The 13,689-nt window shown below is 69.3% G+C and overlaps 2 protein-coding genes across 5 annotated transcripts in view; both read right to left on the bottom strand.

Annotated features, from left to right (window-relative positions):
* TTLL13 (tubulin tyrosine ligase like 13) overlaps positions 1-13,689 on the bottom strand; it is a 144,862-nt gene that overhangs the window by 12,263 nt on the left and 118,910 nt on the right. The window lies entirely within an intron of this gene.
* On the bottom strand, positions 1,763-13,091 carry SEMA4B (semaphorin 4B). 3 transcript variants are annotated; one of them, XM_061446473.1, is made up of 15 exons: positions 13,065-13,091; positions 8,851-9,034; positions 6,219-6,379; positions 5,874-5,936; positions 5,682-5,780; positions 5,490-5,601; positions 5,246-5,362; positions 5,011-5,168; positions 4,371-4,552; positions 4,145-4,295; positions 3,836-4,046; positions 3,644-3,759; positions 3,322-3,485; positions 3,142-3,236; positions 1,763-3,035 (listed from the first exon to the last, which is right to left on the bottom strand). In XM_061446473.1, the coding sequence occupies exons 2-15, from the start codon at positions 8,951-8,953 to the stop codon at positions 2,260-2,262; spliced, it is 2,508 nt and encodes an 835-aa protein (XP_061302457.1). In that variant the 5' UTR covers positions 8,954-9,034; positions 13,065-13,091; the 3' UTR covers positions 1,763-2,259. The 3 variants fall into 3 exon arrangements, with proteins under 3 accessions (XP_061302457.1, XP_061302456.1, XP_061302458.1); XM_061446472.1 differs by lacking the exon at positions 13,065-13,091 and adding an exon at positions 10,467-10,639; XM_061446474.1 differs by lacking the exon at positions 13,065-13,091 and adding an exon at positions 9,195-9,230.

A 13,689-nucleotide genomic window follows, 5' to 3' on the forward strand; every position in this document is an offset into this window, starting at 1 on the left:
CTCTGCTCTGTGCTGCCTTTGTCTGGCTGCGGGGGCTGCGCCGGAGCACTGCGGGACGGGTGCCATGTGGGGTGCTGGGGACACAGCCTCCTGCCAGGCCCCTCTGCCCACGCCAGCTCCAGGGGACAGGTCCCACGTCCTGCCTGGTGACAGCCCTTTCCGCAGGACACCTCCCTCCGCAGGCCCAGGGCTTGTTCTCAGCAGCACAAAGAGCTGGGCTCTGCGGCAGGAGGCACAAAGGGAAATCCAGGGCAGGCGAGCAGCCACCTTTGCTGCGGGCAGCGCCAGGCCCTTTGTGTCTGTTCATCAATCAGCTTGGCCTGGCCTGCTGCCAGCCACAGCAACGGCCCTGCCTGCGCTGCCTGCGCTTCCAGCGGTTCACTGTCATGGTCCTGTCTTTCCCGGGAGCAAAGATTCATAGAGCCACAGAGGAGTCTGGTCTAAAGGGACCTTAAAGCTTCCAACCCCTGCCACGGGCAGGGACCCCTTCCACTGGAGCAGCTTGCTCCAAGCCCCTGTGTCCAACCTGGCCTTGAACACTGCCAGGGATGGGGCAGCCACAGCTTCTCTGGCCTTCCCTGTACCCCCTTTAGGCACTGGAGCTGCTCTCAGGTCTCCCCTTCAGGAGCCTTCTCCTCTCCAGGCTGCCCCAGCCCAGCTCTCTCAGCCTGGCTCCAGAGCAGAGCTGCTCCAGCCCTCGCAGCATCTCCATGGCCTCCTCTGGCCTCGCTCCAACAGCTCCACGTCCCTCTGGTGCTGCTGCCCCCGAGCTGGATCAGGGCTGCAGGTCTGGAGCTGCTGTCTGCGTCCGGCTCTGTCCCACCGGTGCCGCAGCTCACGGCTGGCTCACGGCACTGGTGCAGCCGTTTCTCACGCGCTGGCTCCTTGTTCCTGGCCCTTCCAGCTCAGTGCCCACGGTGCTGATGGTATCTGCAGCCCTGGGGGCCGTGTCTGCTGGCACCGCACCAACCAATGCCTCCGGTGGCTTTTTTGATGTCCCAGAACAGGCTGGGCAGGAAGCCGGGTGCGCTGGTCCAGCCGGGAGCGGGCAGTGCCGGCCCTGGGGGGGTTCCTGCCTCCACACGCTGCTCCCTCCGGCCCTGTGCTTGTGCTACTCCGGCACGAGGGCGTGCGAGGGCTCACGAGTGGCGCCGCACCACCAGTCCCGGCCATCAGCCCTCATGGAGCCAAATCGCAGTGGCAAAGCGGCTGGGGTCTGCCTGCAGCTGTGCGGACAGGGACAAGGACACCCTGGTCCTGGGTAAGGAGCTGCCACAGCCATGCTCCTGCCAGAGGCTGCCCCACTCCTAGCACCGCAGCACCCACTTCAGTCACCTCAGCCTTCCTCCGCTTCTTGCTGTGCTGGGACAGCATCACCCATCGCTCTGCAGCTCTGTCCCACCGGACTTCCCACAGCCTCCTCGCCACAGCACAGCCCCAGAAGAACCGAGCATTGCTGTGATGCACAGCGCCCGACAGCGGGGTCACAGAGACCCTCCTGCACCAGCCCTGGCAGCATCGCTGCAATGACACGCAGCCTCATCCCTGCAGAGCCTCGACTGCCCCAGCCCAACGCACAGCCAAGCACACGGGAACTTCGCAGACCAGATCCGAGCTACAGCGCATCCCTCCTGTCCCGTCCATCTGTCCGTCCCTGTCGGGGTGAGGAGCAGCCGGCCAAGGGCAGGCTTCCCCCCGTCCGCAATGAGAGCTGGACACGGCCTGCCCCCGGGCTGGTGCCGCCGCAGCAGCACACACGGTCCAAAGGAGACACCTGGACTTTATATAAAAACCACAGACGTTTCTGCACACGCACGAGGGCGCGGGGGGAGCCCCTGCCCGGACACGATTCACATTTCCAACGTATTAAAAACAAACCAAGCACAGACACACAGCACATGCCCGGCCGCGCGCCTGGCGCCGGTCCTGCGCCGGCACATCACAGTGAGTCGGGGCGCGAGGGGCTGCAGCCGCCCCTCCTGCCCTCTGCATAGAGGGGCTCCACAGAGCCAGGGCGAGGCACCGTGTCCATCCCCGCTGGGGGGAACGGCCCGCAGGCCCCCAGAAGGCACGTGGTGCCCCTCGCTCCCGGAGCCGGAGCAGCAAAGGTGATGCCCGGGAGCTCCGGGGCAGCCGAGCCCCGCACTGGAGCGGGGCCGGGCTCCGGGCATGCACACACAGACAACACGGACCCGGCTGCGGTCCGCACGGCTCAGCAGAGCAGCGGTGGTGTCGGGCTCGGGCCTGGCTCCTGTCCCGTCACACCACCGAGTCCTGGATCTCGGAGCCCAGGCGCACCCGGGGTCTTTGGCAGGCGGGAGACACCTCCACAAAGCTGTCCCGGACGTGGAGGGGCCTCTTCTCCGACTCGGAGAAGGCGCGTTGGGGGCCGGGGGGCTCGTGCACGGGGGTGCTCACGATGTAGTTGTCCTGCAGGGCCTGGTAGCCCTTGTGCTCGGGCGCTGCGCTGGGCAGGCTGCTGCCGTTCAGGGGCAGGCTCTCCACCGGCTTGCGGGGCGGCTTCTGGTGCCGGCCGGGGTCGCTGGGCTCCAGCAAGGCTTTCATGCCGTCACGGTGCCGGTGCAGGAGGAAGAGGGCCAGCACGAGGACGGCGGCGGCGAAGAGCACGCACATCACCAGGAACTCGGTCCAGTAGGTCTTGCCGTCCAGCCGTGCCGCGGCGCTGCCCACAGCCGACGTGCTGCGCGACGTGCTGACCGTCTCCAGGGCGTCCCGGCCGGTGGCCGCCTTCCTGGCGGGGTCTGGCGGCGCGCGGGGCAGCTCCTGCACGCTCACGCAGTAGCTGGCCATGAGCTTGCGGAATCCCTCCTCCAGCGACCAGCACTCGTAGGTGCCGGCGCGCTCGGGGCTGCCCACCAGGATGAGGGCCCCGTCGGGCAGCACCAGGTAGGAGGCGTTGACGGGAGCCCCGTGGTGCAGCCACCGCCGCGAGGCCAGGTTGGAGAGCAGCTGGCACGGCAGCGGCCGCACCGCGTTGGGCGGCAGCAGCACCCGCTGGCACGGGGCACCCGAGGCTGCGGGGACACAAACCATGGACACGTCGGTGAGTGGATGGGGCTGCTGAGTGATGGGAGCACTGGGACAGCTCGGGCTGGCAGCAGCCCCACGGCAGGAGCTCACCTGGGGGCAGGAGGATGCGGGGACGTGGCTGGGAGCTGTTGGGCAGTGGGCAGAGCCGTTCCGTGTCAGCATCCTCGATGTCCTGTGCCCAGAGACTGCAGACAGAGAGCGGTCAGGGCAGTGGGGTGCTGCAGGGTGCTGCAGCGGGGTGCTGCAGGGTGCAGGGGATGCAGCACTTACTGGGGGTGTGCTGGGGGGTGCACGGTGGCACTGCGGCAGGCACCCCGGCTCCAGGCACAGAAAGGGTCCCGCGCCAGCACGCACTCCCCACAGCTGCGGTACAGGCTGCAGTTGGCAAAGGGAACCTGAGCCACTGCTGTGTAGGTGGCTGCATACACCAGGCCCTAAAGAGAGCAAACAGTGGGGTCAGTGGGAACCATGCAGAGGGGGTGCTCCTGCAGACCCCAGCGCGCAAATAGGGGGTGCTCCTGCAGACCCCAGCGCACACATACGGGCTGCCCCACAGCATCCCACCCCCAGCGCGCCCGTGCCCGGCTCCTGCCTGGTCCTGGTCCAGCAGCAGCTGCAGAATGGGCTGTCCGGCGGGGAAGAGGCGGATCTCCTCGATGATGTGCACGCCGTGGTTCACACGCACGGCCTTGTGCAAGCGCCCGTCGTCTGCAAAGACAAGGACGGCGTTGAGAGGCGATGGGGGCACCCGCAGCACCGGCCCCCGCCCTGCGGCGGCACCCACCCGTGCCCAGGAAGAGGACGTCGTAGGTGCCGTGCAGGCCCTGCGTGCGGTGGACGCTGATCTGCTGGTAGCGCAGGCGGCTCTGCAGCAGCAGTGGCTGGCTGCGCACCGCGCTGTCCATCAGGAAGTGGTCCTTGATGAAGTTCAGCACCCGGTCCGGCATTTGGAGGGAAGAGTTGATCTTCAGGTGCCGTGTGTGGCTCGTGATGCACTGGGGACAGAGGACGGCGCTCAGCTGGGGCACGGGAGGCAGAGCACGAGGGGCTGCCCCACATCCTGCACTTGGGCAGGCTCTGAGGAGGCACTTACAGTGCCCGGCCGGGGCTCTGGCACGGGGCCGGTGTCCGTGTACCACTGCTGCGTCTCGCGGTTCACCTCCTTGTAGAGCCCGCCGAAGGCTCGCTGCACGCTGCGCATGGGGAAGGCGCACACGGCCGAGCTGCCCAGCCCGCCCTTGTTCCTGCCGGGGTAAGGCACAGATCAGGCACCCCGGTTCCGCCGAGCCTCCACCCCGCGGGCCCTGCCCACTGCTCACCACTGCGAGGTGAAGACCCCGTAGAAGAGCGTCTCCCTCCAGCGCAGCTCCGCCGGGGTGAGCACGAAGATGTCCTGCAGCACGTTGAAGGGGAAGCCGTCCTCGGGGTGCGAGCAGAGCAGCTGCGCCTTCAGGAAGGTCGTCCACCGCCGCTGCAGCACGCGCTCGCCGCCCTGGTCCCCCTGCGCGGCACAGCGGGTCAGGGCGCGGTGCCACCCACCAGTGGGACCCCCCTGGGCTGGGACAGCGGAGCAGGGTCTGTCTGCCTGTCCATCCACGCAGCAGTGCCGAGGCCCCAGCAGAGCAGCCCCGGTGTCAGGGAGGCACAAGTGGGCAGGCTCCGATGCACCCGGGGGAAGGGAAACATGACCCGAGAGGAGGACGGGTCTTGTGTCCCCTCGAGCGAGGGGGCAGAGGAGATGGAAAAGGGTCACTGACACCAAAGATGCTGGTGGGAGCAGCAGGCTCGAGCCTCAGCTGGGTGATCTGGAGCCGTAACTGCCCCAGAGGGGTCTCCCATGGGCACTGGTCCTCCCCTGGCTGTCCAGGAACCAGAGGATGGAGATGTGCAGGGTGGTCCCACATCCCCACACACCCCGCTAGCGACACCCCGGGCACATCCCCGCTGCCCTGTGCCCACCTTGCACACGCGCGCTATGCGGGACACGATGGTGTTCTCAAAGTAGTCGAACTCCTTCCCGGTCTCGCTGAAGAAGAAGTAGACCTTGTCGTCGTCACCCTCGGGGTTGCCGGCAGGCAGGCTCTCCCGCAGGTAGGCTGAGCCCACGAACACTGGGTCTGGGGACACAAGCACCCTCAGCACTGGCCCCACGCCTCCCCCAGCCCAGGGCACGGAGACCCGGTCCGGCTCTCACCCTGCAGCCAGTTGAGGGAGTTCTCGGTCTTGAGGGCGATGCGGCTCTCCTGGCTGCGGTAGATGGTGGGCTCGTTGCCCTGGAAGTTGCTGACAGTCCCAGCGTAGAGCTCGCCGTCTGCCAAAGAGACGCTCCCGCTGGGACCCGGCACGCGCCGCCGGCACAGCCCCGCTCCCGCCAGGGTCCGTGCTCAGCCCGGTTCAGCCGGGCGCTGCCAGCAGCATGAGGGTCCCGGTGGCCTTACCGACCATGACGGCCGTGGAGCGGTACTCGGGGTCGAAGGGGCAGCGTCCCTTCCCGTCCTCCAGCAGCACCTTCCCCGATGCGTCCCGCTCCAGGCTGAAGTGCTGCACGTCCTGCAATGGGAGCGGGCTGTGAGCGGCAGCGCCGGGGTCCCGCAGCAGGGATCACCCCAGCACCCCCCGCCCGTGCTCACGATGTAGGCGCAGGCCGGGCTGAAGGCGCAGGTCCCGCACGTGTAGAGGTGGGTGCTGTTCAGCCGCAGCAGCATCTTGATGTAGTTGTGACAGTCCCTCTGCATGGTGAGAGCAGCCGGCTCAGCCTCCCGCCCGCACGCCCCATGGCACATCCCACTCGTGCCACGGCACAGGCACGCAGGGCGGCTCACCTGCGGGTCCTTGCCTTTGAACACACACTGCCTCTTCTTCTCCTCATCGGCGCTCCACGGCAGCTGCAGGGAGGGGACAGTCACTGCGAGCCCCCTGCAGCGCAGCACCCTGGGCTGGCAGAGCTCGTCCCCACCATCAGCGTCCTCCCCACCCCAGTCACGGTGGTGAGGCAGCCGCTGACTGGGGCCAAGCACCCCGATGACCACAGCGGCTGCTCCACACTGTCCCAGGCAGCTTCTGAATGTGCAGCAGCTTGCAGAGACCCCGAACGCTGCCAGCGAGGGGACCCTTGCATTGAGATGTCCCTTCCCGAGGTCCCACACGGGGCTCAGCCTCATCCTCACCCTGCGTGCCGATGCCCCAAGCTGGAAGTGGCTGGTGTTGATGGCGACAAGCACCTCGCGAGCCCCCACATAGAGGGTGCTGCCATCGGGGCTGAGCAGCAGGGCTGTGTAGTTGGTCACACCGGGCACCTCGAACCGCTGCACAAGGCGCTCCTCTGAGTCTGCAGAGAGAGAGTGACCAGCATCAGCCCCGCGCAGCCCCCAGCACTCAGCACCCAGAGCTGGGGACCCCCCGTACCGCTCCTGCCCTGAGCCTCTGCTTGGCACAGAGCTGCCAGGGCTGGACCTGGCACACACAGCACCGCAGTGACCGTGCATGGCCACAACAGCACCTGGGGGCAGTCAGAGCCACTGCCTGGTCCCGGCCACAGGCACAGCCCCAGTGCACGCGGTAGCAGCCGTGCCCGCCCCGGGCACCACAGCCAGGGCCACGCTTGTCCCTTCACGCACAACCCCGGGTGACACAAACGACCCAGCCTGGCCCCACAAGCGCCCCAGCTTGCGGCAGGGAGGGACGGGCACCGGCACCGGGACCTCGCACCCGCACACCCGTGGCTCCTGCAGCTGAGTCACGGAGCGCCCGTCCCGCGTGGGTGGCCTGGCCCCGGAAGCCCTTCCTCTGCTCCGCTCCTCTGCTCCGCTCCGCTCTCCTCCTTTCCTCTCCTCTGCTCTCCTGTAGCCGCTCTGAATCAGACGGGCCCGGCTGTGTCAGCGGAGGTGTCACCCTGAGTCATGCTGCCAACACCCTCGCTCCTGACACCCCTGTGCCCTGGGGACACCCCGACCTTCCACGACCCCCTGCCTGCTCCGGGGTCAGCCCCAGGGCTCCCATGAGCCCTTCCTCTGTGCAAGCCAGCTCAAAGACTCGAGGTGCTGCAGTGCCGGCGGTGCTGCGGGGCAGGACCCTGCTCCTTTCCCCATCCCCGGTCACTCCCCAGGTCCCGGTTACCACTGCGCTGGGCAGCATCTCCCCCATCCTCAGGAGCCTGGCATGAGCCCCAGCTCTCCTGCAGCAGCACAGAATGATGCTGACCCCCAGGGCACCATCCCACGAGGGGTCCTGCGCCCCAGCTTCACGGTAATGCTGACCAATGTGGGCACAGCCCAGTGCAGGCAGCGGAGGGGCAGTGGGGGCCCCTGCACCCCGCATTGCCATCCCAACCCGGGGAGCTGCAGGAGCTTGTGCTGGCTGCCAGGGGACCTGTTAGGACAAGACCTGCTTCTTCCAGACAAACCTGCTGGAGGCACATCCAGTGCTTCCAGGGGAGCAGCTCCCAGCTCCTCCCTCCCACCAACTGCAACCCCAACACGGCCATGGCCCCCAGGAGCCAGCACCGGGAACACGCAGCCACCAGCAGAGCCCTGGGCACGTGCCCCCCAGCCCGCCCCACCTGGCAGCGCTGGGATCCACATCAGGACCCCAGGAGCAGCCCCTGAGCTGCAGCCCCACAGCCACAGCAGCCTCTGCAGCTGGGCAGAGCTCAGCCAGAACCGGTCTGTGCAGGCAGGACCAGGCAGCACGGCTCGACGCGGCGTGGCACGGCATGGCACGGCGCCGAGCGGGGCCATCCCATCCAGCTCGGCGGGTCCCACATCTGCTGGTGCCACCACAGCCGCGGCTGTCGGTCACGGGAGCATGTGGCGGGGCCACGTCCCTGCTGGTGAACCACAGCGCGTCGAGCCAGGGAGCGCTCCCAGCTGCCCGCATCCCGCTGCCAGTGCAGCCCAAACCACGGCACCCTCCCAGGCTGCCCCACAGCCGGATTTAGCCACCTTCTGGCAGCGCGGCTGCCACAGACACACATGGGCGGCCCCCACTGTGCCACAGCCCCAGCGCTGGGTGATGGAACTGGGCCCAGCAGCTGCTGGTGCTGACCCCAAGCTGCCCATGGAGCGTGTCCTGCTGCTCACCCACCCTACACCAGCCCCGGGGAGCTCTGCAGGGCGAGCGGCGTCTGTCTGCAGGACGATATTCCTGGCAAGGGGCTCTGCCTGGCCCAACAGCCCCCTGCCTGCCCCAGTGCAGCCCCAAGCCCTGCCAGAACCACGCTGCTGGTGGGGCTGCAGCAGGTCCTGGAGCAGCCTGCAGCTGAACACAGGACAGCAAGAGCCCCAGCAACACAGTGGGAGGGTAGGGCACCCACAGGCCCCCAGCTGCCCATTAAACAAGGATAAAACCACGCACGAAGCAGGCAGAACCCCTGTGCCTGGCTCACCTCATCCCATGCTCACACAGGATGTGGGGACAGGAGCACCCCTGGGTGCCCCGGACCCATGCAGGGTCCCAATGCAGAGCTGCATGCACCCCTGCTCCCACCTGCAGCACACACAGTCCCGCGGCTCTGCCCCATCCAAGCAGCCCGACCCCAGCCCTCCCTGCTGCATCCCATTGCTGGGACCCTGCTGCCCCGGCCGTGCCCCGCTGTGGGCCACGGGCCCCGGCATCCTGGGCAGGCTGGGAGGCTGTTGTGCAGCCTCAGCACCGACGGCTGTCACAAGGCGTTTCCACGCTGCCGCCCCGTCCCGCAGCGTGGGGAGCCCCGGGGCTGGGCGGGATGCTCGGTAACTGCGGGGGGACAGGGACCCGCCGGAGCCCCCTGGGACGGACACCCTCGAGAGCGCAGACACTCACCGTAGGGCAAGCTGACCCGAGGGACGGGCTCCTGCGCCGCCGAGAGCACCAACGCCGTCAGCACCGAGTGCGCCAGGACCGGCAGCACCGGCAGCGCCGCCATCCCGGGCGGGGCCGAGCCGAACCGAACCGAACCGGGCCGGGCCTCCGCCGCCTCCCGCGAAGCCGCCCGGACGCTGCTGACCTGCGGGGAGAGACTGCCTCAGCGGCGGGGCTCGGTTCGGCTCGGCCCGGCCCCGCCGCCCGCCCGGCGCCGCCCTCGCCAGCCCCGGCCCCGGGGCTGCCCGTCCGCCCCCCCAGGCACCGGGGCGGGGCGGCAAAACAAGGACACATCCCCGCAGCACCGATTCCAGCCCCGCCGCACCGACCCCTCCGTACCGGGCCGCACAGACCCCACCGGGCCAGGCTGCCCAGAACCGGCCCAACCGCCCGGTACCGATCCAGGCTGCACCCGTGCGGCGCGAGCAGCTCGGAAGAGGAGGCGGCCGCTTCCCCTCCAGGACCGCCCCCGCCCCGCCCCTCCCCGCCCAGGCAGCCCCGGGGGTCTCCCGGTGCTGCGAGCACCCCGGTACCGTGCCCCCGCCCCTCCCGGGCAGCCCCTGCCAGCAGCACCTGGTCCTGGTGCCGGGGGCCGCTGTGTCCCCTGCACCGGCAGCGGCGGCGGGTACCGGCACAGGGGCGGAGAGGTCCCTGCACCGGCAGCTCCCTCCCCGCAGCGGGGAAACCGACCGGCCTGGGATGCTGGGGTCGGTCTGTCTGTCCGGGGGGGTCTGTCTGCCCGGGGCAGCTCACCCCAAGGCTGCAGCCAGAGCCGGTGGCCGTGCTGGGGGCTGCTGCTGCTCCAGCAGTCCCCAGCTCCAGCTTTGCTCCAGCTCGGCTCCCTGCAGAGCCTTTCCTCGGCTGCCCTGCGAGGCGCGGGCCGGGGTCCCAGCCGGGGCCGGGGTCTCTGCTGGGGGCTGTGGTCTCTGCTGGAGCCGGGGCTGCTGCCCTGCACAGCCCCGTGCCCCCTGCCCTCCCTCAGGAGCGATGGGCTCGCACGGGACACGGCACAGCCGGGCAGCGGGACCCCCGTGCCAGCCCCCCTACGGGGCAAGGCTCCCCGGCACTGATGTCCGCGCAGGGCAGCCCCAGGTACACGGGACACGTCCCCGCCAGCTGCAGTGCCCCATCCCGGGGGACTCCGGGATGAGCGTGGTCCCGGTGGGGCCGCAACATGGGCACGGCCCCGAGCGGGACCCTCTGCCCGGACCCACGGTGGGCTCCGCACCGCGGGAACACGCAGCCCCCGGCAGGAGCAGACCCCGCAGAACCGCCGCTCGTCCAGCGGTTGCCACGGCAACGCGATATTAATGACAGCTCCTGATTTTGCCATGGCAACGGGGGGAACGGGGTCTCCCCTCGCCGCGGCAGCTCCCCCGGGGCCGGGGCTGCCCATCACCAGCCTCCCCGCGCCGGGCACAGCTCCATGGCACCCTGCTTGGCCAGGCCTGGCTCAGGTGCCCCCGGCCATCGCCACCACACCAGTGGGACCCCCTGTGACCTCCGTGCCCCTGTACAGCCCTGCCCATGCTCTCCCACTCGGCACTGCCGGAGGGTGCCGGCTGCCCCTGCTGTACCTGGTGCCCAGGGGCTGGTGCCGCCGCTGGTGCCCGGCCTCCCTCGTCTCCTGGCTCCCTTCCTGCTCCCGCTGTGCTCCCAAAGGTGACGTCCCTTCCTGGGGCCGGGGACAGTCCCGCCAGCTCCACCCCACCGGCCTTATCAGCACCCTTTGCCCGGGAAGTGCCACAGACGGGACAGGGCTCTGCGTCATGGAGCCCAGCAGGTCACCATCACCCTGCGTGGGATGGGAGCAGACACCCACAGCCACGGCCCCTCCGCCCCACGGCACCCGGGGGGCACCCACGGGACCCTGGGGGCCCAGACTCGCCTGTGCATGGCCATGTGAGCACCCATGCAACACCCCTGTCTAATGGCACGCGGCGATGGGAGCCCCATGGGGAGGCCAGAGGCTCTTGGGGCAGGCACAGTGTGCAGGCAGGGAGGGAGGCAGGGCACAGGCAGGGGGGACAGGCAGGGAGAGCAGGCAGGGAGGGCAGGGAACAGGCAGTGGAGCGAGGCCAGAGCTGTGCCTTTAAGCGTGGCGGCACTCCCCACGGTGCTGGCAGCCAGGCCTGTTTACCACAAACTCCCATTTATCTCCTCCGCTGGCCCACGCAGGCTGCCAGCCCTGCCAGGGCACCCTGCAGCACCCTGCCCTGCACGCCCAAGCCCGCATGTGCAGGTACCTGTGCGCACAAGCACCGCAGCCCCGCCGCTGTCCCAGCCTGCAGCCATGGCTCGAGGTGCAGCTGCAAACCCCATGGCCTGGGGTCACCGGGCAGGGGCAGTTCTGCACCCAGTTCCCACGCCAGCCCCATTCCTGCGGGCAGTGGGTCCTGGGAAGGCGGCTGCGGAGACGGAAGCTGCTGCCTGCAAGGAGCAGGGCTGAGGCTGCCTGTACCCTGCTGCTGCTGCTGCCTGTACCCTGCTGCTGCCTGTACCCTGCTGTTGCTACTGCCTGCGCCCTGCTCTGCTGCTGCTCCCTGTGTGCTCATGCCTTCTGCCTGCTGCCTCAGTTAAGGCAGTGGCACAGGCAGCAGCACAGACACAGGCAGAGCACAGGCAGCAGTGCAGGCAGAGCACAGGCAGCAGCGCACAGAAGAGGCAGAAGTGCAGGCAGAGCACAGGCAGCAGTGCAGACACAGAACAGGCAGCAGCGCAGACACAGAACAGGCAGCAGCGCAGGCAGAGCACAGGCAGCAGCGCAGGCAGCAGCACAGACACGTCTCCTGCTCAGACCTGCAGCTGCTCACTTGCAGCCCACACACTCAGGCTCTTCCTTCCGACCCACGTCTCCTGGGGCTCACACCCCCCCGGCTCGTCTCTCTCCTGGAGGCTGTCAGACAACCCCGGCCCCCCCAGCCACTGTGCACAGGCGCAGAGAGGGAGCCCTCATGCACTCACGCACCTGCAGCTGCAGGCTCTGGCCCTGCTGGTCCCACAGATGCTCCAAGCGCCGCTGCTCAGCACCAGGAACCCCACGTGTCCCCAGCACCCAAGTGCTGCGGGTGCTGGCAGGAAGCAGCACACAAGGCTCTGCTCCCAGCCCCAGCAGCTACAGGAGAGGCCTTCAGCAGGACGAGGGGCAAGTGTGGGGCAGCCTCCAGCCTGGGGTGAAACCTGGCACTGGCCCTGGTGCAGGGCCCGTGGGGCACCCTCTCCATCTCACAGGCACTGGCAGTGCCACCCTCCCGGGCCCAGGGGCTGCAACCCTGCTGCCTGCCCCTCTGCAGCCAGCTCTGACCACACTGCCAGGACCTCCTGACCAGGGTGCTGGTGTCCAGCAGCAGCACAGAGCCAGCCCCACACCACCCCCTTCACCCCATGGAGTGACAGGGTACCCCTGGGCTCAGCCTGCCAGGCACCACACGAAAGCACCCATTCCATTGCTCCACTGCCCCCTGTACCCTGCTTCTGCATGTGAGGACTATGGGGTATGCAGGACCCATCGGAAACAGAACCCGTGAGCACCCCTCAGTGCTCGCAGTGAGCTCTGAGCGCAGGCACCACTGCACACCAGGGTGCAGGAACTGGGGGGGTGCGGATCCCTTCCCAACCATCGCTGGCCCCATGGAGCCCACGAAGAGGGTACTGGGCTCCTCTTGCCGCTCCGTGGCACCCTCGCAGCGGTGCTGCCTGGCGCTGGGGGTGCCAACCCCAGCAGCAGCCCCAGTGGGAGCCCCACGGCCCATGCGGCCGCGGCCGCAGCCCAGCCGGGCACCGCGTGTAACACACCCGGCACACGGGAACAACCCCTGGGATCAGCCCTGCGGGAAGAGCCCCGCGGCACCGCTCCCCCCGCGCCGGCACCCAGCGCACCCGTGTGAGCGCTCACACGCGCACACGCACACGCACTCTCCCCATGCACATCCTCCCATGCACACGCACGCACTCTCACACCCAGGCCCTCGGCCCCACCGCCCTGCACACCCCCATAGACCCCGCACCCCCCATGCACCCCCTGCACACGGCGGCACAGGAGCCCTCGCCAGAGCCGTGCTCACACACACGCACGCAGCCGCCCCTGCACACCCGCTTGCACGCACACCGCGCCCGCAGCCCCCCCGTGCCCGGTGCCCCCCGCCCGCAGCCCCGTCGCGCCGCCCGCTGCTCACCGCTCGGCGGCGGGCCCGGCTCGGGGGGTCCCCGCCCGCGGAGGGCCCGGGGCGGCTCCGGTGGCTCCGCCCGCCGCTCACAACAAAGGGGCCGCCCCGCCCGGCCGCCCCCCAACCCGCCCCGGCACCGGGGCCCCGCCCGCCGGGGGGGGTGGTCCCGGCTCGGGGGGGTCGGTCCCGGTCCTGGCGTGCGGGAGCTGGGGGAGGCCTTGGCACTCCCGGCGGGGTCCCGGTGTGCGGCCGGGGTGGGGTGATGCTGGTGCTGCCCCCCACCCCGCCCCGCAGTGACGGGCTCAGCACGGCCATGGGGCTCAGCCCGGTTGTAGGGCAGGCGGGAGTGTGGCTTGGGGACTACAGCGGGGTCCCCGCTGGGGTGAGAGGGGGCTCACTGGTGTCCTGGCTGTGGGACACCCAGAGCACCGCTTGAGGCATCGCTGTGGGGTCCTGGTGGTGACACCCGCTCTGGGCATTTTGGGTGACTGCTGGCCCGCAGCACCCCGCAGTGGGCCAGGCGGAGGGCCCAGGCAGGGGTCCAGGGCAGGACCAGCCAGCTGTGGCTCTTCAGCCCGTTTCCTGCAGCATCCTTCCCCCCATGGCTGTGCCACGTGCAATTCCCTTCTCTTGT

This window comes from Pezoporus flaviventris, unplaced genomic scaffold, assembly GCF_033815535.1.
Source record: "Pezoporus flaviventris isolate CSIRO_AGI_PZ_B2104156 unplaced genomic scaffold, CSIRO_AGI_Pfla_v1 ptg000006l, whole genome shotgun sequence".
In the NCBI taxonomy this organism is placed as follows: Eukaryota; Metazoa; Chordata; class Aves; order Psittaciformes; family Psittacidae; genus Pezoporus; species Pezoporus flaviventris.

Excerpts from the sequence above, each read along its gene's own strand:
- SEMA4B (XM_061446473.1), bottom strand. The coding sequence starts at position 8,953 with ATGGCGGCGCTGCCGGTGCTGCCGGTCCTGGCGCACTCGGTGCTGACG. Across the intron at positions 6,380-8,850 it reads TCGGGTCAGCTTGCCCTACG|ACTCAGAGGAGCGCCTTGTG; the intron begins GTGAGTGTCTGC and ends CTCTCTCTGCAG. Across the intron at positions 3,036-3,141 it reads CCGCATCCTCCTGCCCCCAG|CCTCGGGTGCCCCGTGCCAG; the intron begins GTGAGCTCCTGC and ends GTGTCCCCGCAG.